The sequence below is a fragment of the Neopsephotus bourkii genome, unplaced genomic scaffold, assembly GCF_033783945.1.
Source record: "Neopsephotus bourkii isolate Nb327-2 ecotype Australia unplaced genomic scaffold, CSIRO-AGI_Nbou_v1 NB_927, whole genome shotgun sequence".
NCBI classification, from domain to species: Eukaryota; Metazoa; Chordata; class Aves; order Psittaciformes; family Psittacidae; genus Neopsephotus; species Neopsephotus bourkii.
This window is the reverse complement of record NW_026901421.1, coordinates 213,110-240,337: the sequence shown is the minus strand read 5'-3', so window position 1 is coordinate 240,337 and position 27,228 is coordinate 213,110. Positions and strand designations below refer to the sequence as shown.

At 45.4% G+C, this 27,228-nt stretch overlaps 1 protein-coding gene across 1 annotated transcript in view; it reads right to left on the bottom strand.

The window, feature by feature from the left end:
- LOC133214738 (SET-binding protein-like) overlaps positions 1-25,466 on the bottom strand; it is a 121,997-nt gene extending 96,531 nt beyond the window's left edge. The window contains exons 1-2 of the mRNA XM_061357934.1: positions 24,960-25,466; positions 8,261-8,922 (exon numbers count right to left, since the gene is read on the bottom strand). Of these exons, the coding sequence (XP_061213918.1) occupies positions 8,261-8,752 (492 nt within the window). The 5' untranslated portion in view covers positions 8,753-8,922; positions 24,960-25,466. The remainder of the gene's footprint in view (positions 1-8,260; positions 8,923-24,959) is intronic.
- Positions 25,467-27,228: the final 1,762 nt, after the last annotated feature.

Here is a 27,228-nt window from a genome sequence, read left to right as displayed (position 1 = left end):
ACCTGAGTATTACCCTGGCCTGCAACAGGTTCCTTGAGTGAGTCACTTAATCTCACCACTCTATTTCACATAGTGTACTAACAGACAAGATGGTTTTATTTCTCCTCCTATTTGTTTCTACAGAGCTTATGAACTTCTTGCAGGCTCTCCTGATGCCTTCGTACAGGACCCGCCAACAGCAAGCATTGATGTACAACAGGAACATGAGACACCAACTTAAAACAAGAGTAATAGAGACACACTTAGTTCTGCAAACACATCTGCATTTGACTGTCAAACTTGAATAACCATGTGTTCATCTTCAGCAATGCTATCTTCCATAGTGGCCATAGCCTAAGCCACAACTCTCATTTCTGTAGTAAGACACCTTATCCCTTCTGCTATCCCTTTCATTGCTAGCCCACAGACAATAACAAGCTGCTCTGTTTATATCATAGAAGTAGAGCTTTTTCAAGGCTGACCAACCTACTTGGAACCAGAATCCTGCCTCCATGGTGCATGCACCATGACCTGAGAATCCCCTTCCTGACAGCAACTGCCTACAGCTCGAAGCCCAGATACAATCAACGAGGTAGAAATAGCACTTCTTGGCCTAAAATGAAGGATCCAATAGCAATTGGTCTAATTTATGTTAGAGCAAGAAACGGAAAATAACACTTTTATAAAAACATAGTTAACTGGATTTATCCTCAGGAGTCATATATCAAATGGAGTAACTTTAAGGTTCAAGAGCTGGAAAAGTCTCGGTGCTTTCAAACCAAAACAAAGCATGTTTACTCTAGATATTTTTAGATTGGTTTCCTAAGGAAACAAGGCTAACATGATCACACTGTGTTTGTGTGCATGTCAGTGCACAATAAAATCCTTGCCTGCCTGCCTGATCCCCTTCTCAATGTTTCTGGAACACTTTAACCAATTTTGATCCAATTTGCTTTAAGAACAGAAATCTTTGAGATATTAAAAAAAGTTTTATTCAAATCATTTGATGGCCAAAAGAAAGGGACTCCTGAGGGGTTCTCAAAGAGGGCTTGGCCAGCAAGTTCACTCATCATTAGACACCAGAGAAGTCACATAAGAGGCAAGTGGTCAGAAACCAACTTTCACAGGTTTCAGTCCTATTAGAAAAATTAAAAAGACAAGCTGAGGGCATCAGGTGAAACCCCTCTTTCCATGTGAATTAACTCAAGATGAGTCCATCATGCCGCCCCACTGCCTATGATGGGAAATGTGGGCAGAGAGAATCCTATGGGACTGAAGCATGTGAAGAATTAGACCTGACCTGAGGGAGCTAGCTCTGTGTGTGTGTGTGTGTAAAAGGGATTGAACATGAAAAAGCTTGGGGTAAATCAGAAGCTATCTGTGGTCAGGCATGCCTGGAAGGAGAGGAGAGGGAACACTGCATGCAAAAGTTGATGCTGGAGGAATGTGAGCATGTGCATGAAGAGCTGACCACCCTGTGCACCCCAAAAACTCCATTAATGAAGACAAAACCAGTGGAGATGTTTGCAGCTCTGGGTGCACATGCCAGCATGTCGCGTCTCCAGCACAACTCTGTTAGCCTGGAGGCCACAGTGCTTTCGAAACACAACCAGCGTGCACTGACTTGGCCAAGTCTTTATGAGACTGATGGGAGCAGCACCCATCCCCTCCTATGGTTTTGTGATGGGACTGTGGGACGTCCAGCTGGACCCTCAGCTTCCCTGCACTGATCCCAGTGGATTCCCTGAAGCACCTCCTCAACCCCAAAGCCAGCCCCTGGGACATTTTGTCAGGGTTTGAAAAGAGCAGCACAGCACAAACAAACAAGGAAATGTTACAGAGAGACATCGAAACTCAGCTGTGGGAGTGACTGCTGCAAAACAAAACCTGTCCTTGACACGGACGGCCTCCACAAGTCCTGGTCATATGGCAGCTAATCAAATACAGCGCATCTTCATCATTTGGCACTCCGAGTTAAGCAGTAAAAGCCTGCTTAGATTTGCCCAGCCCTTCACTGCCAGACATTTGCTCCTTTAAGAAATACTTGACTACATGCAAAAATGAAAAAAGTCACAATTCCTTGGTAGCAGAGAGTGAGAGATGGGCATCAGCTAGCTCAGGCAGAGCACTGAGCTGGAAAATAAGACTTATGCCTGTCACAGAATATCCATGACATGATGCAAAGCGGACATTGCTCCAACAGGCTTTGGAGAAGGGAAGGGTAAGAGCTGGGATCCAGCCGTCCCTGCCCTTCACAGGGAGGAATGAACTACCTTCAGGAGCAACCATTCTCCAGTTGACTGTGTGAGTGATCACAGTCTGGGCACCTCAAGTGCCTTCAAGAACCATGATGAACTTGGGTCTGAATAGTTCTCAGCTCATAGCAAAACTGTTTTTTTAAGATCTGAGCTTCTTATAAACAAATTCATTCCTGCTCTGTTTTTTTTGGGGAAGCCTGAGGTAGTTGTGGTGGGAGGGCATCAAACTGCAGCTGTTTCATTTATGCCCTTAACAATGGGGTAGAAAGAAAAGCTAGCCAAGAAGAAACCTGGGTTGAATATCAAAGAGCTGGGTTTCTGTAGCTTTGCAACCATACGTTTATGTAGAAAGACGGTAAAAATGCCAGGAGCCTCATGCCTGTTAAAGCAACTCTGAATTGGTCTCTCAATTGCTTAAAAGGTACTTTAACCTTAAATGCAACTAGAAGACTTTCACATTGTACTGGAATTTCTGAGGCTTATTTCATAACCTAGGTAGAGGCTGAGGTCTATATTGCTGGTATAAGCTTCAGGTAGCAGCATCATTAGAGCAGCCTCAAGGTTCTGCCAAGCAAGAACGGCAACCAAACAAGAACAGAAATGGGTTCAGGCTGAAGGGGTTATGGAGGCTCCATCCTCTGGGAAAAGGAAATAAAAAAAATAAAAAAGAGGTGTAAATCAAAACCTGTTAATTCAAACAGGTACTATCAGAAATGTGCAAGTGCCTTCCCTCAACCTTGCCAAGCCACAGGCAGTACAGGGAGCAAGCACTTACAGCAACTCTGGAGGCACTTTTGGGATCACAGCAGGAAGCAGTGACTCAGAGGACATCTCACATGGGGATGCCCTTAGCAAAGAGGAATAAACATGCACTATGAGCAATTGGATGATCATGCACAGAAATCACCAGAGAGAGGAGTCCAGCACAGGGGTAATCCAACAAGAGCTGCAGATGCACATGAGAACCTGGAGGGTAAGTGCAATGTGCAGTCAGGGATGCAAAGGAGGGGGAAGTAGAGGAGGGAAGTCATGACATTCTGGAAGAAGGAGGGGTGCAAAGGGGAAAACATATGAAGTGGAAAGTCTTCAAAGAAAGGCGAACCACAGGAGAAAGCTGAGTGTGTGAGGCAGGGGAAAGGAAGACTATGAACTGAAAAGTTGCTTCCTGCAGAGAAACAGCAAATACCTACAGGAACTCAAGGGGAAAAAAAAAGATATATTACAAGAAAATCCAAGGATAGAGTTTCCTCTGACAACACAAAAAGAAACTTTATTTCCAATTGACTTGTTGCTGAGTATATCTCAGCAATAACGTTTATTCACTCACCCCAAGCTCTCAAAAAAACCCCAGTGTAATAATTAAAAAATAAAAAGAGTTTACGTCCACCGAAGCAGGACATTACGCATATGATGGAAGCTCCAAAGAAACTTTGTCAGGGTATGCTCGGAAAGAAACAAAGGGGTGATAAAATGAAGTGTCTGCAGACACAAGAAAGTAGAGCAGCAAATGCAGGGAGGGGAAAAATAAAGTAAAAACAACGAAAAAGAAGAAATAAAATGAGGAACTAATCATCTGGGGCTTGTTAATTGTTACATGACAGGCAGCGAATGCTGATGGATTGCTTCATTGCCTTTGGTGCCATGATTTCAGTGCCCCTCCAGACTGACAGCATGCTTCTCTATCCAAAGGAAAAGGCACCTTTGGTGATGCTGAGGACACTGGACTCGAGCAACACTGCTGCAGGGGGGACAGCAGTGGCAGCAGGGCTTGCCAATGTGCCAGAAGGACACCCTTTGGCTCACAGCTTTTTTCTTCCCTCATTGTCCAATCAGACTAAATGGAATGGAGCCATTTGCGGGTTTAGAAGTGGCGAGGGTTCAGCCCACTCCAACCCCAGGCACCAGAGGGTTGAAATAAGAGTAAATGCTTACAGAACACTTGTGCACTTTCCAATTGCTGCACGAGTGACCACAGACACAGCCCAAGCTACGATTCACCTACCAAGCAGCCCCAGGAAAGGAGTTAGGAAACTACCCTCACTCTTAGAAGGGGAAGCTGATGTGAAACTTGGCATGGTCAGGACTTAAAAGAAACCCCAAGAGTTACTGGGCTGTAGCCAAGCATTCAAGCTGACAGAGCAGAGATTCACAACACTGATGCACTCTCATCCCCTGCCTTCCTCCCCGCTCGCTCCAGGGCATCAGCAACCGCACCCAGCAAGATCCTCTCCTGGATTCCCTCCCCTCCCATTCATGATCGCATAACATCCCCGGGGCGATTGCTCACACGGAAAAGCAACATGAGGAAAGTATTTAATGTATGTTTATGTCTTTTAATATAGTGTAGCAGCTGGAATCAAAGGCAAAAAATCATAGGCTTCAGCACATGAGCATCGTGGCTCTCCACAGAGACCCCTTCTAATCACCACCACTCCCTGGACCACAACTTTAGAAATCAGGCACTAGCCCCTATTGCCTAATTAGCAGAGCATTGGAAAGCTTAGGAACAGGCATATCTTCTTTCTCCCTAAGTGGCCACTGAATAAATGCTGTATCCTCAGTTCACAGGCTTCTTTTACACTGCTGGCATTACCAGCTCTTTGTGTACCCACATGCTGTTACTTAAATTGCTTCCATGTTTTCATTACTTGCCCTCTGTGCTGTGTGTATTGAAACTCCTGCAAGAATGCTGAAGTGGTATTTCAAAGCACTGGGGACTACTAAAGATGTGGCTGAAATTATTATGCAACAAACTTGAGTGATTTTTTTCAAGTCCTGATAACAGTTTGCTCCTCTTCAAGGGGAAAGATAAATTCAGGTGCTGCTCCATGAGGCTCCATAGGTGACAATGGCTCCCACCCACCAGAGACACAAGCATGGCACTGCAGTTCAGGTTATGCTCAGCTCTCCGTTCTTATACAGGGGTCTGTGGGGCCTGTATATATGCTATGCATCCATAAGCAAGGTGGTAAATTTAATTAATGATGCTGCTCCCATGCACAAGGGAAATGTGTCCATTGAGCCAAACTCTTCTGGCAAAAATCCACAGGGGACAGTGGCACGATGCCATCTGATGATCTGCCCCACAGTTTTAGTTCTTTGCTCCCCGTTCCTGCTGCCAGTAGCTGCATTTCTTGAGTTTGTGCTGATTAAACCAACAGGCAATCAAACAGCCTAACTCTGAAATACCAAAACCACTAGAATCAAGTACATGCAGTAGGTATTTGTATGCTCCTCTCCCAGGGAAACCCACAGGTGGACCAGACATCTTCAGTTCCATTTGAGTTTCAACTTGCTGTTTTCTCCCAACTATTCTCCCCCCAAAATTGCTGTAACTGCCATGAAACCAATCTAACTGCCAGCACTGGAATCCTTCTCACACTAATTTCCAACCTCCTTCTTCTGTAATGCCTTCCATCACCCCTTGATATAAGATGTTCACAGCCAAAGCCTGATGCTGCAACCCACAAGCTAAGAGCCAGTCATGCACCAAACCCCTTCAGCTGCAGGGATGCAGGTTATTTACCATCCTGGTTATTTACCATGCAGGCTGCAGGTCTCCAGGCACCAAATCCCTTGAGATTACAGCACTGGGGTCTTCCAGATCGCTGATGGGGACTCCTCTGCCCCAGCCCTGGCCCAGCAGCTGCCACACAGCAGCCGTTGGGAGTTATGCTAACGGATGTGCCGGGGCAGCAGCCCTCTCTCCATCTGCTCAGAGCATCCACCTGCTGGGTTGGGGTTTGTTTTGTTTTGTTTTGTTTTAATGGCCAGATTAGGCTAGCACTGTCCCAGAACACTTCCAGCCTATGCACAGGGTGTGAACACCGCACCAGCCAGCCCAGACCTCACAGCACAAGTGCAAACTGGATGCAGGCACATTTGGGCCATGATCTGCTTCTTTCAAACACCTTATCTTTCTGTAATTAAAGCCTCACCCTGAGTGTAAGCACACTACAAGGTGTTTTTTTGTTATTGCTGGGGTTCGGGTTTTTTGCACATAGATTTCTTAACTTTATTCATATAATCACAGACTAGTTTGGGTTGGAAGGGACCTTAAAGCTCATCCAGTTCCAATCGCCTGCGATGGGCAGGGACACCTTCCACTAGAGCAGGTCGCTCCAAGCCCCATCTGACCTGGCCTTGAATACTGCCAGGATGACATTCTTCCTAATGTCTAATCTAAATCTACACTATTTCAGCTTAAAGCCATTCCCCTTTGGCATGTAACTACCTGCCCTTGTAAAAAGTCTCTCTCCATACAGTTGACTTTTTTGGATGCCCACTTGAAGGAATGAATGTACCTTTGATAGACTAAGTCATAAACACAAATGAAAGCTCTACTTTATAAGAAGTAATAATTCTCCATGGTCCATGCATGGTAGCCAGTGGTTTGCAAGTCTTTTTCTCCCTGCATGGCCATTGAGGAATTGCTTGTGACACCTTTGCTGTCAACGAGCATGGTCTCACACAACCACTAGTTCTCCTGAGACCTCTGCAAGTATTCAGGAAGGAAAGAGAAGCAGAAATAAGAGATCTCTCAGTGATAAGACAACAGTCCATCCTTCCCAGTAGGTGGAAAAATCTCTTCTCAGTATTTTACAGCCTCAAAACTTTATTGTTCTAAAAAGCTATTTTTTTTTTGTGGACATGCAGTATGACATTTAGTTGGATTCTAAGAAAAAAAAATAGCTGGGGGGGGGGTTGTTTTTTCATGTTCAGATTCTAGAAGTACTTTCAGAGTGAGCAGTGTTAACCTCCCTGTGCCTTCCCTTGAGTCAATGGAAAATGTTAATGTTTCAAAAACTGATTAAGAGTTAGAGGAATCCTCATCTAAGAGTCTGCCAAGGACAATGTCTCCAACGAGAGCCATATGCAGTTGGCCTTCTAAAGGCTTTCAGTAGCCCTTCAAGCACCCATCAAGTGTATAAGGTATGGGAGAAGGGCGGATCTTCTGCACAGAGAGGGATCTAAGCTGCCTGAGTAGGAAAGTCAAGTCATGCCCTGAGCTGTAACCAGTGGACGCCTACTTGAATGTGATGGATTTGTCCAGGTTTGGGAGATACTCATGAGTCTTTCATCAGATCTGTGATCCTGTATGAACTCATCATGATGCCCACGTGTTACTAAGGAGACAGAGGTGAAGTATTTGTACTATGATAACACCTCTACCCACCCAAAGCTCCTTTGTCAAACGCCTAGGACAGAAAACACCACTACACCCAAAATAAGATGATAGTCACCAGGTATCCCAACCCACACCAGTGCTGCTTAAAACACACAAACTAAGTTCATTTAAAGTGTAGGGGACAACATTGCTGAAAAATCATCAGCAAAACAAAAAGTGCTCCTGAAAAGAGCTCATAAAAAGAAAAAATATTTTTCCCTCCTTCTTCCTCTCCTTGACTAAATGAAAAAAAAAAAAATAAAAACAGCAATTTTTACTTGAATTGAAAGAACCAAAAATTTCTCTCCAGAAGAATATTTCAAGAAAATGATATGCATCCAGGAGAAAATGAGACTCGTAATGGAAGTATTTTCTGAAGCATAACTATAGTGTTGCTAGCACAATGCTGTAATCAAGAATAATGGAGCCCTTTGCCTGGTATACAGGAATGGATTCAATTGTTCACTGTGCAAATACCTGTATTTTTAAAATGTAGTTGAAAGCTTTAACCGCAAAAGGCTTGAGCCTTTTAGACACAAAGCAGTTCAAAAGTGGGCTCCTTCATTTATCACTCATGTAATGATTAATCTTAAATCTCAATTACACATGAAAATAGAATAGGCCCAGCTGAACTTTTGATCCCTTCTGAATTGATTCATCTGAAGGATAGCTCAAAATCATCCCCACAGTACAGGATGATACCCACTCTCTATTACCTCCTCTTCAGCCAAGCGGGGATTTATAAGCCTTGCAAAGGTTATGTTTTGGACATGAATTGTTTGAGCAGGTTTAATCCTATCCTCTCCCTCTCCTGTGTTCAGGAGAAAGGGATATAAAAAGACAGAATAGGACTTACTTTCTTTTTGGAGTGTGATCTGTCCTCTTCTTTAGCTGTTTTGTTATTTTTCCCCGCTCTGGAAAGCTTCTGCTCCCCAGACTGTTTGATAGTGATTTTGATCTCAGGAGGGCAAATATAGTTCTCCAAGTTCTTTGGGGGCTTCTTAGCTCTCTTGGTGGTTTGGATCTTCAGCTTTAAACTCCCCTCTGTGAAGTTAGCTTCCTTGATGGAAAACTCCTGCTCCTCCAAGCCATCTCCCGCCACCCATTTCTCACTGTCTGCATTAGAAGTGGAATCCACGTCTCTTCCAGAACCCAGCTCATCCTCTTCCTCAGGCTCCAGCCTCTCACTGCTCACCACAATCCCTTTCCCTGAGCCCGCTGAGGGCAGCATCGTCTCCCCTGTGCAGCTGGATGCAGGAGGAGGCTTCATGGAGGTGACAGTGGCTGGCAGAAAGTCTGCCTCGCCTCCCTTTTGCCGGGAACTGCCCAAAGTCTCCCTGGGCTCCATAGCAATGCAGCAGCGCCCTGGAGTTTTATCAGATGGAAGGGGAGCGCAGAAGGGGATGAGAAGAGCACGGGCAGGTACGACCCAAGGAAGCAAATGGTATCTGTCTGACCGAATTCAACGTCCGGATCACCCAGAGGCTGCAAGTTGTTCAGAAGAAACCAGATCTGCCACTGCCAAAGGAAAAAAGAAAAAAGGAAGTTAGCGTGTGTATACGTATCAAACATGAGTGTGGAGATGACTGAAACAGGGCATGCTTGGGCTTCTCCTGCAGCATCTCAAGGACCTTCCTTGAAGCAAATGGGAATGAAGGCTGGCTGGCATTTTGGAGGACTGTATCTGGTATTGTAAAGCGAGGAATAGTAAATTGATGAACATGGAGATATATGTGTATATAAAAATAATAGTAATGGTGTGTAAATGCAAAAGCCTTCCACTCTGGACTTGAGAAATAAATGAGGAGCTAGCCAGCTCTCCATACCCACGAACCTCCTTATTACTTCAAAGTGCTTGCTGTCAGAGGGGTTTCAGAGGGAGAAAAAATTAGAGGCAGACGTTTGCCTCAGGTTAAACAATAACCCAGTGATCAGAGCACCAAAACCCATGGTGTTGTCCTATGAATCAGGATGCAGAGTTTCAAACTCCCGTTTCCCTACTTTCTAAGTGAGACAGAGATGCCCTTGGTTGCCAGTATCCTGCAAGGACTCTGCTTTGGGTGAATTACTTGTTACAAATGGGGCCAGGCACACAGTGCTTGCAGGCTGAGACACAACCTGGGATGCTGAAAGTGCAGGAGGATGCAGTTGCACCTCTTGCGGGGCTATCAGGAACCTGAGTATAGAGGGGGATGGAGAAAGCTAAGCCCAGTGTTTTCCAGAGTTCCTCATGCCCCTGAGTACCTCTGCTCTGTGGTGAGGGCTGAGTGACGCTAAAACTGTGCTCTCATCCTTTCAACTGTCAACTTTTCTTTAAAACATCAAAGATTGAACCTTTTGAGATGGAAGCATTTGTATTCAGAACTTCACAAAGCCTTGGCCAAAGTTGGATGTTGAACTGAGAGAAAAATATGTATCACCCAATGGCATAAAAAGCCAAATACCAAACATTTGGTTGAAAAAAAACCATACACATAAGAGAGCTGTTGTTTTAAAGGTGCTGAGGTCCTTTGGTACACCTTCCCTAAAATCCCCTACATAGCTACATCCCATCATGGTGAGACAGTTTAGTCTACAAGATTAGCAGAAGAATATCTCAAAAAGAAACAAAGATATTTTCTGCTGCTTTAGCAGAAACAGCTCCCTGGTGGGTTAAAGGAATATCACTTCTGGGATACAGAGAGCGAGAAAGCACTGCCAGAAGAAGGTGCAGACCTACTCTTTTGACAGTAGCTCCCTGTTCGGGAGATTGGCTCTGCTAAACTGCCAAACTCCACCCCTCGAGCAAATAGAAGCAAGATCTGAGTGCAGGCAGGGATATCCCAGGTGATTCTTAGTAGCAATAAACCATAAAGAGGAAACAAAAGTGATCTTGCTACTTATTACTAAATCGTAACAGCATTATCAGTGTAGACTACTTCAAAGTACAGCTCACCAACAAAAATCACATGTCCTTGTGCCACTAGCTTCTTTCTGCTTTTTAAAAATAACTTGCATGACCTTAAAATTGAAAAAGAAGGAATAACAAGTGCCTTTTATTAGTTATATATCCACATGTCTGCTGGAGTGTGGCTATAGGTCACTTGTCTGACCCTGGCACATATGGCTACTAATGGAAAGTCCTAAGAATCCTAGAGTTCCATGAAATCATTGGATGACCTCCACCAGGTCCCATCAGACACAAATTCAAATAAAGTTCCCACAGATAGCACAAGATGACAGCCCAAGCATAAAAGAAAAAAGAGAAAGAACTATCATGAAGCTTGAATCGCCATCTGGCCTTAGGTGTGGTTTCTATAGCTTGTAAGAAGTACATCACAAAAACACTTATGCTTAAGTTGCACATCTTCTGGCAATAGGGAGGAGACTCATTTCCCAGAGCTGCTGCCACTGGTCTCATTTAAGGTGATCTTGAAGAATTAACAGACCCAAGGTCTCTGCATGCCTGCCTTGACTCAGCAAGTCTCCGTTTCACCACCTGTGAAACAAAGACCAAGCTTACCTCATTCCAACCTATTGGTAGGGTGGGTTAGTTAATGCCTTGACATAGTTTAGAACCCAAGTGTTTACCGTGTGGTAGCCACAAATTACTAACGCAATTAGTACGTTAAAGTCACCCAGTTGCAAGGAGCTGCTCCACCTAATTGACCAACCTCGCACCTTGCCTCTCCTTTGCACCTATAGAGGTGATGGGAGTCAGGATTACCTTCCTCTTCCAACCAGTCCAATACGGAAAAAAAAATAGAAAGGCTGTGCTATTTAGCTGCCATTTCACATCACTGTTAATCTCCTTGGAGAGGAACACAATGTACACACACTCCTGGGCTACAACACAAACACAAGGTGGTAAAAGCTCGGCAGTGCAGCATTCCAGGGAGTTACTGCTCTGGTATGCACGCATGTACAATGGGCACTCTGTGCCGGCCTCCACCCACAGGTTTTTAACCTCTCTCACTGCTGGCAAGAAAGAGAATGCTTCTGGCAGACAGCATCTAGCTCAGCACACAGGGCATCAGGATGAGTCCAGACACCAATGGTTCAGGGAAAGGACCACAGCTACCAGTATAATGAACCAATCCACCTGGGACCCTGTGTTGAATGGAAGCTGAAATAAAACTCACTTCTCTGAACTGGCAAGGGTCTTTTAGGCTCTGAGTCACAGGGTCATGTTTTATGGAGGGTAGATAAAAAGCCAGGTTTCTGCTCCAAAGTCTAGCTGTGGGTCTTGGACCCAGACTCAGGGTCATGATACCCAAACACTCATCCCTGCTTGGCAGTGTGCCTCCAGGGCAGTAAAAACAAGCAACAGTTGAATAAAGTCACTGCTTTACACTAGTGCCAGGTGAGTTAGTGCCAAATCTACCTTAAAATCCCACTTAAAAGTATTGGCCTCCTGTTCTGCTGAGAGCCTGCAGATGATGATATCACCAGACCCGAAGGTAGCAACAAATAACCCTGTGCTCAAATACCATGTTGAATTAACTGGGTCATTGTTTTAGGTATCTCCTTATTTTCCTCCAGGGTTAATAGTTAAATGACTTGGGTGCAGGGATATCATACTTGTCTTTCTTGTTTGGGCAGGCTACCTGTGCTTTGACTAATTAGGAAACCTCACTTCAGGCTTCTGAATGTGTAACCTCTTTCGGAAACCTCCCCTTCTCCTCTCTGTAGACTGCCTGCAGAAATGCTGAAGGGACAGTGGTGAACGCTTTTCCTCCAGCAGCTCTTCTGCCTTAGCTGGCAATGTGCAGATCTGGAAACCTAGGGAGGAAGTGGATTTTCCAGGAGACCTCTATTTCTTTTTAAGCGCTGAAGAGATGGGGGCTGTCTAGACTGTGTTCACCTAAACTGCCCTTCAAGGCCTCACCAGCATTGAGATCTGTTCAATAAACAGCTACAGAGCTGTTTTACCATCTGAATTAAGCTCCTGGAGAAAGTGTTACCGCTAGCAGGCTTCCTGCAGTCAAGTTAAATTTGAGGAGGATAATTCACAGGTGCATGACAACAGATTTCACACAAGTTGGCATTAGCTCTTAATTAGGGAGAGATTTGTGCTTCCTCTGATAAGTACTGAGAAATAATCAAATGCCTGTGTGCTCAGCCTTGCTACCGCTGTTCCTTATCAGCTTCTCTGGGCACCTCAAACACACTTCTGGAAGCAAAGGCCTAAAGTACAAGACCCTCCTTGGGGTTATACTAGATGCCTGCCATTAAGGGTTTTGAATGACTTCCTTTCTTCTGCCTCAGACAACTACTCATGCTTGCAAGTATTCAGATGCCAGGGTTATAAAGTGATTAAACTGAGAATTTACTGAGGACAAACACAGATGTGAGAACCCACAGACCAGGAGAGAAGTCCACCTATTTGGGATTTTCCATGAAATTAAGTGGGCATAATACCTGGCATGGCATTTGCCCTAAGGGCTGGAGCAACCATACTAGTAACAAGCAAATGCTGATTAGACAAATGCAAGCAAGCTAGGTGAATTGCCCAGCATTTGTGCTGCTCCCCTAATTTGCTCAATCACAAGGAGCACGAGCAGAGAGCTTCAAGCAATATTAAGAAATGCTACCCAAATCCCATAGAACACTTATCCCAGCCATAACTTTAACTACTGAGACTGTTTTCATATTATCAATGGAGTCCAAAATGCCTTAAGATGTGAAAAGAAAAAAACAGTGCTATTGAAGAGGTTCAAGTGAGTGTAAACTGAGGCATGAGTCTGTCATACTAAATGTGAAGTGGAGCTCACATCTTCTCAAACCCCACATCTACCTTTGGATCTCACATTGTCTCATATGACATACTGTGAAATCTTTATCTCTGCAAAATATCAGAAATCCTGGAAGCCTCTTTACACTTCATCTTTTTAAAACCATTCACCACAAAGCACTGGAGACTATACAGCAATACTTAATGATGAGATATCACCTTTCACCCCAAAGACTCCCAGGTTGCTCCCTTGATTATATATGCCACCACTGAAATGCAGCTGCCTCTGGGGCAGAGGCCAATGGACAACCCACATTACACCCGAGGGAAAGTTCTGGTCAGAAACTTGCTTTTATGAGAAGTGTCAGTGAAACTTCAGAAGCCATCATAGGACATAAAAACCCAGCAGCCTGGCACACAGCAAGCTGCACTGAACTGAGTTAACCCAATTAGGAATTAGAAAAGAAGACATTCCAAACTTTTTCTTCATTACTGCTTTACAAAAAAAAAAAAAAAAAAGGAATTTCAAGTGTGTTTCTGGTCATGCTCAGTTCACTGCCTGATCACCAGCAGCACAAGTCTGGTGCAGATCAGGAACAAGCATCTGATCACACACTTCTATCAAATGGACCAGATCATACAAAATAAGAGTTAAGCCTTTTTTTCATGCCAGTTTAAAGGCAGGATGGGTAAAAATCCTGTGGGTTACATAGAGCCAACATGGTTCAGACAAGTGACACAGAATGATGTAATACAAAGTCTGCTGAGATAAAATTAAGTCACTGCAACTTGTCTTTGAACAAATTTGAACCAGGACAATGAGTTTATACTGGAACAGTATCATGCACCAGTAGTGTATTTAATTTGCCGCTCAGAGCCCTTGAGCTACATTTATCACATCTTTGGACCACGGCCTTAGTTGCTTCCTGTGGCGATGGTATTCTGAAAGAACAACCTGCCTTTGGCAAGGAGCTGAAAAAAAATGACTGTGACAGATATTTTTCATCCACACTACAGATCCCATAGGAAACACCCTCTCCCTTTCACTCAACTTGTGTCAATCAGAACAGAAATAAGGCAGTAGGGCTTCCCCTTCAAGCAAAACAGATGAACGCCGTCTCTTCATAACGAGTCAGAGATACCCTGAAGATGTCCAGATCCCAACCAGGCACAACCCGGAGCACCCTGTTTTAGGTGAGCAGTGTGGTGGACTGGACGATCTTCAGAGGCCCTTCCAACCATAGGCATGCTGTGTTTCTGGGATATATTATATTGCCTCTACCTCCAGCACCAGGCAAATCAGTCTCTCTAATGCAAAACAATTCTAAAGATACTGCTAAAATTCCAATCTGTAATATATACCTGGATATAGATACATACAAAAAAAGCGTGGGTATACCACAGATACAGCATGAGATCCTTAACTGATAAGGATAATTGTGAGTGGAATGACCATATGTGAATGCCTGTAATCCACAGATTACCTATTAAAGTATTAACTAAGGCATGTAATTCGTTAATTGGGTGAATTAGAAGAAAAAAGGTGTTTCCTCTCCACATGGTCCTCCTGTCTCCATCACTGCTTTTGTTCCAGTCCTTCCACCTCCGCCTTTGATTTTGCATGGGTTATGTGAGGACTTTCTCAGAAAGGAAAGGATGCAAGCTTTGCCAGGTGTGGTCTATCCACACGAGAACCGGGAGCAAGAATCAATGGCCATTAACAGAGTAACAACATAAATGTAATCTTCCCCTATTTCCATCAGATTGAACTGAGTCCAACCGCTACCAGCCCTCTGCACCTCCACCAGTATGACTGACCAATGTCTCTGCCTCAGCATGCCCAATGCCTGCAAAGGGAGCCAAGAAAAGCCAACTGGAGGGAAAAAGATGAGATAAACTGAATCACAGAATCATAGGGTTGGAAAGGACCTTGTGATCATTTAGTTCCAACCCCCTACCATGGGCAGGGACACCTCACACTGGATCATGTTGCCCAAGGCTCTGTTCAGCCTGGCCTTGAGCACTGCCAGAACCAAAGATCTCTCACAGCCAGATGAGGCTGCAAGCATGCCCCCAAAGATAAAGTGGCAGAAACAAATGAGAGCCCTAGCATATCCATAATTACAGAGGCATGTAAATGTGGATATTACACATGTGTGTATCTGTCTTCTTAACACAGAGACATTAAGAGTAGATTATGGAATCATATTTGGCTCCATAATTAGGTTTGAGACTCCATAATTAGATCAGATAGTCACCTTTCTATGTAAGTAACTATCATACAGTGCTGAAGGGAGGGCCAACTTAATGATTAAACAACTGCCATGGCCATAAATCACAAGGCCCATAAAATCAATACTGCCCAAGCTACAGCTGTGGCAACAGCCAGTGTAGCAAAGCACCCATCTGCAGTAGGAGGAGAGATGGCCATCATGTTGCCCAAGGACTTTCATAAGTTCCTGGCTGAGAACTGTGCTAAGGTTTTATAAATCTACCCACTCACAACCCAGAACTGTATTTGGGTGTCAGGGAAGAAAGTACGGTCATCAGACCTGTAAACAGCCCCTCATGCTGATTTCAAGTCTCTGAAGGACCAATGTCCTTGACTTGGATTCTCCAAGACAAACACTGCAGGACTGCTCTAAATATGGGCTCAGTTCACTGGATTTACACCTCTGAATCAAGGACTAGAGTTTAATCCTAATGACATCAAGAGTCAGCATGTCATTTTTGCCCATCACTCTTGTGAAGATTAGGCCTGCAGGACACTAGAAAACAGAATGAGATGCCAGCTTTGCTCCATCTCATTACAACACAAAAAGCCAAGCCAGGAGATTTGCCTATGTCAGGTCAACAACAGGTTGCTGAGCTCCCAGACTAAACATCAGCACTCTCAGCATGATGTATAATCAAAGGTGACTCCTGAGACATCCAAGATGCCAAACACTCTGATGGGTACAGCAGTGTGTGGCACTACATGGATAAAACTTATTCCATTAACAACAGCCACAAAACGCTTAGGGGAAAAGTGTCAAGAAGGGGACTTGAAATGCCGTCTCATTCTAGCCAGCTCTTGCCAAGTGCACCATCCTGGAGGATGGTAATGGCAGCCACTCCCGGCTACAAATGGAAAGTTTCACGGGTATTTAGGGAAGGGTTATTGGCACAGAGATCAGCCACAAAAACTAAAACCCTGCACAATTCCATCACCTGGGTTACCAAAGTTCCCTAGATTGACTCCGCTTTTGGAGAGCTGTGATCAGACACAGTAGTCTCCCTCTAACACTGTAATGGTATGGCAATAATATCTCTTCCCTGTGATCAAACATTTCCCTCTGCACCCTGAAACACGTGGAAAATGGTTTCTCTATATAAATCATTAATGAAAGATTTGGTTTTATTTACTGCTGCTGCCATGGGACTCCTTCTTTTATTTTTTTTCCCCTCCTCCATTATTTCATTTTCAGTTGCACGTGTGCAACATACACCAGCCTTCCCTACCTTTGGGACAAACAGATAAATATATAAAGCAAAGCAACATATCTAATAGGGAATGCACCAAGTCTTGGCTCAGCATCCATTCCTCAGAGCCATAAGTGATGGCAAAAGGAGAACCAAAAAAGCTTCGGTCAAGAGTGTATCCTGTTTCCAGTCTAGAGGCTGTACAAACAACATATCCCATGTTACTCAATTCTGCATGCTTCAAATGAGGCTACGAATAAGAAAGGTTGGATTATGTCCATGCAGGCTTGCACTGTGTGTTTCCATGCTGAGTAAGCAGTAGTGTCTTTTTTGGTGCTGTATTACGTACCAAGCATTCCCTGCATCACGGGGAACTGTGGGAAAATAGGGTATATAAAGGGCATGCAAGAAGAAGAGCAATTATTTGGGGTATTTAGAGGAAGGCATTGAGACCACCTTGCCTTGCAGAATGTATCAATCTTTTTGGCTTTGAGGGAAGAAAGAGTCTGGGTCAGCAAAACAAGAAATGCCCTTAAAGCTTCATGGGTTGCAAAATAAAAAGCGGAAAGCAAAAGCAGCCCAGGACACAAGAGGATGTGGCTGGATGCATACAGAGCAAAGAGGAGCCCACAGTGCTGGGACAGTGGCTTCAAGAGGAATAAACATTAGTCAGGAGCATGCCAGTGGGAAAACCTCAGGCCAGGAATAAAGGTGAGATAACCAACAGCTGCTATGGGCAAAGGAAAAGAAGAGCTTTGCCTCTAATGAGGCTGAAGAGGAAGCGATTATAGAATTGCTGGGAGAAGTTGAGTCAGACGGGAGATAAGAGCCTGCTGAGTACCTGTACATCCTAAACGCCTGTCCAGCTGAACCACTTCATTGTGCTCTCTTTACACATCAGACTCCAAGGCAGCAAGTACCATCGGGAGCAGCAGATTCACGACAGAAATATCAAGCAGGCCCAGGACTTTCAGTTGTTATTCTCTTGTAATACCACTGACCTCAGGAGGATGTTAAAGGCTGGGATGGGGTCACAATTTGGGAAATCCAAGGTCAGATCAGTCATGGATGCACCCTCTCTCCATTGATGACATACAGGTCACTGTTTCCTAATCTGTGTCTTTCACTTAGGTCCCAGCCAATCAACATTTGGTCTGTGAGCTCCAGTGGGTCAAGAGACCCCTGAGGCATCTATACCACTGCTCCCCAGCTGGAGATGGATGCATGTATAAACAGGGTCCCCATTCCTACCTAGGCCCATGCAGCAGCTTCTTGTTATTTCAGTTGTTGCTCACACAATCTTTTCCTTAAGGGACATGGGAGGTTTGTTTACTGAGCTTAGCCTGCAGAAACTGTTCTGGCCTGAAAGCCACACTTAAAGGGCATCATGGTTTAAGAGCAGATGTGTCTTTAACTCTGATAAAAGAATGGAGGGGCAGGACCCCTGTTTCTGTTACTACCTCCTGTGACAAGTGGGATCTAATGTAATAACACCTACAGCAAATGCCTTTTATGACACTTATCCATCAGGATTCATAACTACAGTGCCTCTCTCTTTAGGCCAACAGATGAAAAGATCTCCATTGACATTTTTGTCAAGGCATTAGAAACCATGAACTCCATTATTTTGTCCCCCTCACTTACCAGAAGAATCATAAGAGTCATAGAATCATAGAATCACAGAATGGTTTGGGCTGGAAGAGACCTTAATAGTCATTCAGTTCCAACTCCCTGCCACAGGCAGGGATACCTTCCACTAGACCAGGTTGCCCAAAGCACCATAGAAGACAGAGACCTTCAACAAGCCCTAAGCTTATATGCATTTATCAGCTCAAAGTCCAACAGGTTACACTACTGCCCTGTTTAAGAGCACGTGGTTAGAATAATTTAAAAAAGTGTTTCCCCTTCTTGCCCCATTTTCACTTTTTCTGGTTATATTAGGGGAGATGAAAGAGACAACTGACAGCTGGAGAGAATTTACTCATTGTCATCAAGCAAAGAGAAAGCATGACATTTTTCAGCTCATTATGAGACGATTTATGGAAGTTACAAGGATGTGAATATATAGGTTAATATTTCAAACTATTTTGCAACCTTAAGATCAATGGGCATATATAATAACATTTTGCCCTGATGCCTGCTGCAAAACTTTGCATGTACACAATACCATCCAAACACTAAACTCCTACAGTCAAGCTTCATGTGTCTGATCCCTTCTGAAAAACAAGTGAAGACCCAGCAGAGAATTATTCCCTTGTGGAAAATTCTATTGAATTCCCACTATACAGCTCCATAGGAAGGCTTTAGGGAGAAAAAGAATTAAGAAAAAAAATTACAAACGAGAAAAAATTAAAAGCTATAGGAGGAACTTCCTTGTCTAGCAAACTAATACGATTTCAGAGGAGCTGTGGTGGAAACCCCATTGCATTCTCCAAAGCCAAAAATTCAGCAGGACTTGAGGAGAGGTGGGCATGATTCACAGTATCACTCCAGAATACACTGTGTCTGGAAAAACATGGGGAAGTTAGGCCATTGTCCAAGTCTTAGAAATCACATCATTAGGTTATTCATGATGTGTGGATTCATATGGAGGAGAGACATGCCTGTAACACCTTGCAGCTTGACCTCTAGTTTTAAGTATCATAATTTTCTCCCTCCTGTCTTAAAACCAACTTCTCCATCTGCTGAAACACCAGGACAGAACCAGAATTATTCACTGTATACATATATATATATATATATCAGTTTCAAAGGTTAAGGCTAACAAAAATTTCAAAGTAGCATAACACTTCAGGCTTCCGATCTTTAACCTATCTCTAATTTTGAGGTATTTAAGTGAGTCCTGGGTTACTCCATGCTTGCCTACCACAAATTCTTTTGAACAGCTTTCCCAAGCACTATTACAGGAGACACAGTGCTACAGTAGAGGAAACTCCTCTCACTGCTGCCACAATCACAGAGCTTTAACTGCCCAGGACTGTACATCAACCTTTGCAGAAACAGGAATTCACTCCAGAGGGGTAACAAGAAGCTTCATAAATCACGCCACAGCAGCATTTAGACGCAACCCCAGCACCCAACTCTCCCAGCATTTTCATCCCAATGTATAATGTGCCTGCAGATTCAAGCCTCGGGCCAAGCTGTACTGTGGTTTTGACCAAGGCAGGTCAGAGCCTTCCCACCACCTTCTGACCTCATGTTTGCATGGAGATTGGTCTCCTCCTGCATCAGTTTTCCACACATTGAGCTTCCTTTCAAAAAAGTTCATTAGGCTCATCAGCCCTACAAAGGAAAGACAATTCAGGCTCATGCTTACCACTGTACTTCTTTTTTCCCTGCAAGGCCCCTGTGCTGGATGGACAGGTACACAAGCCCCACCACTGTCACCACTCATAAGCTAGGTTAAACCCCCGCCCTGGTATCTGTGAACAATACTAGTGACTGTATTCCCAGAATACTTCTTTGACTACCTTCCTGTTTTGTTACTTGTGATTCAGCCCCATCACTTTCACCTTCATATTCAAAGTCAACGGGACCATTGTCACACACCGACAATGACACACAGGTTGGGTGGACAGGCAAATATGATAGAGATACAGAGGCCTGAAACCTTGCAAAGATGTCTGCTAGACTTAAAAGCAAACTAGAGGTGTAAAGATCATAATGAAGCCTGGATCAATTCCTTATAACCCTCAGGGTGTTTGAGGTCCAGAGCTTCGATTTGGCATTTGCAGAAAGGGGTAAGTAAACCAGGAACTCTTCAAAATTTTCAGTTTCAAGGAAGACAACAAAAGCCTAAATGAAATAGTGTCAGAAGATTGCTTTTCATTTCCAGCTGCCACACAGCTTACAATAAGAGTTCATCATTGGGTTTGGACAATCTGTGCTGCAAAGGAAATTCAACTCAAAAAGGGCAAAATAGTCTCTAACTCTGCTCCCTCTCAAGAGATGACAAACAGAAATTACGATCCCCTACTTCCTTCACACATTGAAAGACAAGATGCATTATTCTCTGGCTGCTTTTACTCAATTTAAGTAATTATTTTGCATTTCTCCTCTCTTTGCTCTCTCCATGATCCACTAAATTTGAATGCAGAATGCAGGTGCCTGTTGGGTGGGCTGCCCTTGTTCCTAGCATCCAGCAGATCCCTAAGCAGGTCCAAAGACTCCACAGACTTTAAAAGCCACATCAAGTGAAGCCTTCACATTCGGAGAAGGAGAATTAAATTGTCTCTAAGGTTTTGAGAGCACCTCAGAAGCACTATGCTAATGATGCAAATTGCAACCTGATTTCTTGCCTCTATCAGGAGGCAAAGCAGTTTGGAAATAATTTTCAGATCTGACAGTCCCTCCAGGCTAAAAACTGCAGTTGAGGGCTTTTAAAGCCCATCTTTAATCAAGATGACAATTTCCTAAAAGGACGACTCATTTTGTCTCCTCAACAAAGGTAACGGGAAAGGAAACTGGTTGTTTGTTTTTTTTTTAACAAGTTGGAAAAAGAGAAAATAAAGAAACTATAAACAGCAGCAAAACCAGTCCCAGTAGAAACCACAAGCCCTGCAGCAAAACACTGGGAATCTTCTCAGCTAAAGTTCTCCCATAGACACTCATCTTTCTTGCTTTGGACTAACTCTAAACCTTGGATTGCTGCTGTCCTAAGAGTGTCTGGACTTCCCAACAATAAGGTTAAATTTTGTCATGGATTTTATCTGACCACCTATTTTTCTTTCGTGCACAGGTTTGCTATGATTGTCTCTCAATCAAATGCATGCTTAATTGTGTCACTCACAGACTTGAAACCCTGTGTACCTACATGTTATAGTAGGCCAAAATCACATGCTGAATTTTCTGAAATCCTATTCAGCTGCCTTATTGCAGACCATGGTTCATGGAGCACATTTTGGCCGTTATTAACGCTGCCTTTCAGCATCATCACAGACCCCCAGATCACACATACTCCAAAGACGGGTAGTTAACAGGGAGCAAGAACCGTCTGGGCATATGGCTAAACAAATCAGTCATCAGTTCGGTGGGACAGCTTTCATTTCCATCACAGCAATCTGCTGGACCCCAGAACTGTTTTTACGTGGTTCATTAGACAATAGCCTTTCTTGCTACTACTTGGGTCAAGAGTCAAAATTGCTGTGTAATTGCAAGTCTCAGAGCACAAGGCAAGACTTTTTCAGTCCTGGAGGGTGTTGTCCAAAAGGGAAAGAAAACAGAGGGGAAAGATTATGTGTGCGCAATTGAGTCCTACTGAGAGGGGGGAAAAAAAAAAAAAAAAGTCACTGAAACTGGGATTAGCCAAATCTTGTAATGGAAAACAAGAGTCCTGTTGGTAAGCTGGCACTTACACCTAAGAGATGTGAGTGCTGGGGAAAAGGAGCTCAAAGGCTGGGTCAAAACAGACCAGAAGAGGTGATTAAGCAGCATCTAAAGCCAAGATATGACGGTTGGACCTTTTCAAGCATTTAAGTCCTTGAGTTAATTAAGCACGTGGCAAAAGCAGCCGTAAAAAAAGAACAGTTCCCAACTTAATCACAGTACATTATTGGAAATTATACTAAGCAACCTCAGTAGAGAAGCACAGTAAACATCAAGTCAAGCTAAATAGCTCAGTTAGGTTATTAATAATAAATCACAGCCACTGTTTCTTTTGTTTGCCAACAACTAGCATAGTTTATGGCTCTGCACAAACTTAACACACCACTTTATCACATTTCAGAGAGTGCATCCTCCTAAAATGATAATGTGCTAATAATCTATGCTGGGCCTTTTGGCTGAAACCAAAGAGCTCAAACAACTTGAAATAACATCAGCAAAAAATTACTTATTCCCATCCTTCATTGCAGAGAAAACAGAGGTTTTCTTGGCTCAGTTACTTCTCAATAGATTTCTGGTTTCAATTAAAAGTTTGAGAAGTTAAAAAAAAAAAAAAAAACCACCCAGCAAACAAAGCCAATAAGAGATTGAAGAGAAGCCTTCATTCACTGAGTGTTCCTTTTTTTTTTTTTTTTACCCTGGTTTTACATAACCCTTCAGAGCAGAGATTAAAGTACAACTTCATTGTTTAGAAGGTGGCTTTGTGCGGGGTTTCTTTAACTCCTTTCAGCTAAAAAAAAAAAACCCCAGCCAAACAAACAAACCAAATGGAGAAGAAAGAAAAGTTTCACCCTTGAGTGGAAGGAGCTTCTGACTGAGGGGAGTCATCTCAGCGAAGGCCGGAGAGGTGTGTGCGTGGGGCGGCCGCTAGCATGTTTTCCGTGATACGCATTTTTGCCCTCCTGTCCGCGATAAAAGGTCCTAGACACTTGTTTCCTCAGCTCCGTGCTACCGCTGACCAGCGTTAGACAGCTGATAATATCATAACTGTAGCCTGCACCAAGTTAGTCCTGGCTGCAGGGGCAGCCTGATCAATAATTGTTCCCATTTGTGTCCATAATCCCCATCGCCGGGCTGGATCTGCCAGCAGCCCCTTGCCCCTGGCATGCTCCTGCTGATGGGGAAGGTCCGGGTGACTCGCCCAGGACTAGTGGGCTCCGGCTCCCCGCTCGCCCTCCGCGGGTTGACAGATGGGGGCACAAGGCGGCAACGCGGCTAATGAAACACCTCCGCGGGCGGGGGAAGAAGCCCTGCACGGCTTCCCCCCGATCCCACCCCTCCTTTTCCCTTCCTACTTCTCTTTTTCCCTCCTTCCCTCCCCACCGGCCGCATTTGCTTGTGGCGGACTCCTCCCAGTGCCCGGCTCTGCTCGCCGCGCTCCCAGCACCTCCGTCTCTTTTAGGCATCCCTCAGCACCAGCATGAAGGGCAGTGCTCCCCTTTAACCCTCCCATCCCCTCCCCATGCACCTCCACTGCGCATTCACGTCACCCCAATGGGAACCCCTAGGGACCATAAACCCTGCCGGGGACGGAGAACCTGTCCTCTGGGGAGGGGGTTACAGGGTTGGGGAGGGGGTCCCCAACGCTCAGCTACCCCCGCAGGGTCCGTCTCCAGGCGGCGAATTGCCCTTTTAGCATCAGCCGTCAGGCCCGAGATTATCAGCGCCGTTTATTTGAAGCGGAAACGAATCGGAAATCCTTCTCTCAACTGCCTTTTTCGACACATAAATACACACAGATGGAGGCAAAGCAGTGCAGGGGACACACAGTGACCGGTGTGATGAACGCTCACTCACACTTACACACAAGGGAAAAAAGGGCGGGAGGGGGCTCCTGAATCGACGGACGGACGCTATCTCCCAGTGCCCCCCACGGGAGCCCGGCGAGGTCCGGGCGTGTGAGCACGAAGGTGGGCAGCGAGCCTTGTGCTGGGGCTGGAGGTGACAATAGCCACCCGCAGCTGCAGGCTGCCTCCCCCGCAACCCTAATAATATCCAACACTACACCCCTCCCCAGTAATACCATATTTTCAAACCTCCCAAAGCTGAACTCCACTTCCACCCGTTGCGGGGGTGGGCGGGTGAGGGTATATAGAGGACACCGGGGTCCTGGGGGCGGCAATCACCAGGTTATTAATAATCATTAACGCGCCTTACCGAGCAAGTGGGAGAGGGGGGATCCCGCGTTAATAATTCTTCCCCCCCCCCCCCCCCCTTTTTTCCACCCTTCACCCACACACACTTCTTTTCTCCTGCAAATTGCCACTCTTCAGAGCTGTGTGCCCTTTTCAATGTCAAAACAACCGTGGGGCTGCCCCGGGGCACCCCACTTCCCTCAGTGCAGACCCTGCACACTCACACACACTCGGGCACACGCACACAAATCCCCATAAGGTTTCGATGTTGCTCTCTAGCTCCACTTAACCTGCAATTTAAGAAGCTTGGGTTGGGGGGGGGGGGGGGAGAACGACACTCTTCCACTCTTCGCCCCCCCCTCCTCCCCCTTTCCACACGCACACATCGCTGCCACCTACCCCCGGCACTCTCGGGGAAACATACCGGCTACCAAAGCGGCCTCGATAAAGGGGTAGGGGGTAAATACATTATGAAAACTCCTACAAAATACTGCAATCCCTTGCCAGCAGCACGGTTTTATACCCCTCTACCCTCCCAACCACACAAATACACTCCCCCACCACCACCAGCCACAAAGCATGGGGAGAGAAGGGGTCAGAGAGGGAGAGAACTCGCATGCATTGCACAGCGGAGAAATATTTCCCCCCCTCCAATAAATAAAGCCCTTTCCGCGCCATTGCAAAGTCACAACACGATAAAAAAGAGAAGACATTAACTTTTACATGCAGAAGAGAAAAAGGAGGGGGGAAAAAGAGAGAGAAAGAGAGGGGGGTGAGACCCCGCAATCCGGATCATCAGACAGACCTTTCCTCGATGGCTCAGGTTTTTCGTTGCCCCCCTTTGCCCCCCCTTCTTTACTAACCCATATCCCCAAAACGGCAGCTGGGGTCTTCTTAGCAGCTTCCCCTTCTTCTTTCTTCCTTTTCCCTCGGATTCCCCCTTTTCTTGTGTCTTCTCTTTAGATCCCGGTTTCAATCCCTCGCCACAGCCCCCAAAGGTGCTTTTGCTTGTGTTGCGGCAAACCCATGGCGGTGTTCATCTGTCAGATTAGGGGAGCGCACGGCCGCGCAGCACACGCAGAGCGGAGAGGGAGGAGGGCGGAGGGGGAGGAGGGAAGGCACTCGGGGAGAGGAAGGTGGACGGACAGACAGACGGATAGATAGCTCGGCAGATAGATGATAGATATAGATAAATAGAGCAAGATAGAGCGAGAAGGAGGAAAATGGCGTCTTGGAAGCCGGAATCCCGGAGTAAATCAAATTAACACGCAACACCCAGAGCAGTCCCGGCTAATTTTAGCAGGATCCGAAATAAAATTAAAAAGGAAACGGGGGGAAGGTGGGTAGGAGGAGAAGGAGGGAGGGGGGTGAAAGAAAGGAGGACGGGGGGAAGAAGAAAAAAAAAGGGGGGAGAAAAAAAAAAGAAGAAAAAAAAAATCAATGCACTGGATAAAATCCTGGATTTGAAATCGATGGAGCTCGTCCCTGGCTCTCTCGCTTTTTCTTTTCCTTCTTTTTTTTTTTTTTTTTTTTGAGGGGGATTTTTTGCTCTCTATTTGTTGCTGTTGGTTGTTTGGGTGCCTTTTGAAGCGGGGCGAAGAAGGGGGAGAAGCGTTTTCGGTTTTGCTTTTCCCGGCGGGGAGTTTTTTTTAAAAATAATAATGGGGGAGGAAAAAAAATAGCAAGAAAAGAAAGAAAGAGCAAAACCCCGCGACGAGAACAGGGCTGCTTTGGAGGCGAGGAAGCTGTTCCCTTTATTCCGGCTGCTCTCTGGTCGCCGGAGCGGGCCCTAGCTGGTGCCGGAGCTCCGGCGGGATGCGGGGCTGCGGCCGCCCGCTCCCCCCGCCGGGCCGCGCAGAGGGAGAGAGGGAGGGAAAAAGGGAGGGAAGGAGGGGAGGAGGGCAAGGGGAGGCGGGGGAAACACCCCCTCTTTCTAACGGGCCGGGATCGGTGCTCACACACAGGCAGACACACTCACACACATCCCCCCCTCCTCCTCGCTGAAAGTACAGCCTCGAAAGGGTGCGTCCGGGGGCTGCTTTTTGCTCCCCGCTGGATTTTCCTTTCTCTGCCTTTTATTTTGCTTTTGGATCTGGTTTTGCCCGCTCTCTCCTTCTCCCTCCTTTGCAAGGGGCGGCGAATTAAGCAGATCTGGGGGCTTATGGGTCCGTGTCTCTCTTTTCTCTGCTTCAATCACGGAGTCCTGCAGCACTGGGGAGGGAGGGAAAGAGCGAAACGGGGGGGGGGGGGGGGGGATAAATGGTAATGATCAGGCGCGCACGCACACACATAGAGCCGCACAGACACACATTCGGTGCCGCTGCAATGCTCAGCCCTGGGTTAATGTACTCAACAGTGCCACTACCTGACACAACAGCAGCAGTGATGGGGGCAGGGGAGAAAAGGCAAAGAAGGTGAAATTCAGGTTAGTGGAATTTATCCCACTCCAATCCCAGTTTTCCTCCCTTATCCACCCCCCCTTCAAAAAGAAAAAATACCCTTTTCACAGCACAACCCCTTCAGGCTCATGACCAGTGTGGGAGATTTTGGGGTTTCAGTGAGTGCTGTTCAGAGCAGAGGTGAGGAATCCCTCTCTCGGGCTAAGGGACATAAGCAAGGACTCCCAACACCTATTTTAAGGATTAAAGGCCACCCTTACTCCCAACCTTTCAGTATGAATCAGTAACAGTACCCAAAATACAGCACAAATTCAGCTCCTGGCCAGTGGAGCTGCACAAAATATAAGTCCTTGGGCTTTTGCTCTCCCACCCTTGCTCTGCCAGTGGTCTAGTTCATGCTGCCACTTGGGTTGCTGGTTTGGCAGACCTTTTATTCACAGGAGTACATTGTTGTCTTGCCTGAGTAGTTACAGAGTCACAGAGTCAACTGTGTTAGAAAAGACTTTTAAGATCATCGAGTCCAACCGTTACCCCAGCATTCCCAAAACCCCAATAAACCATGTCACTGAGGGCCTGATCTACACAATTTTTGAACACCTCCAGGGACAATGTCTCCACCACTGACCTGGGCAACCTGTTCCAATGCCTGACCACTCTTTCGGTGAATGAATTTTTCCTAACGTCCATCTAAACTTCCTTTGGCACAGTTCGAAGCCATGACCTCCCATCCTAT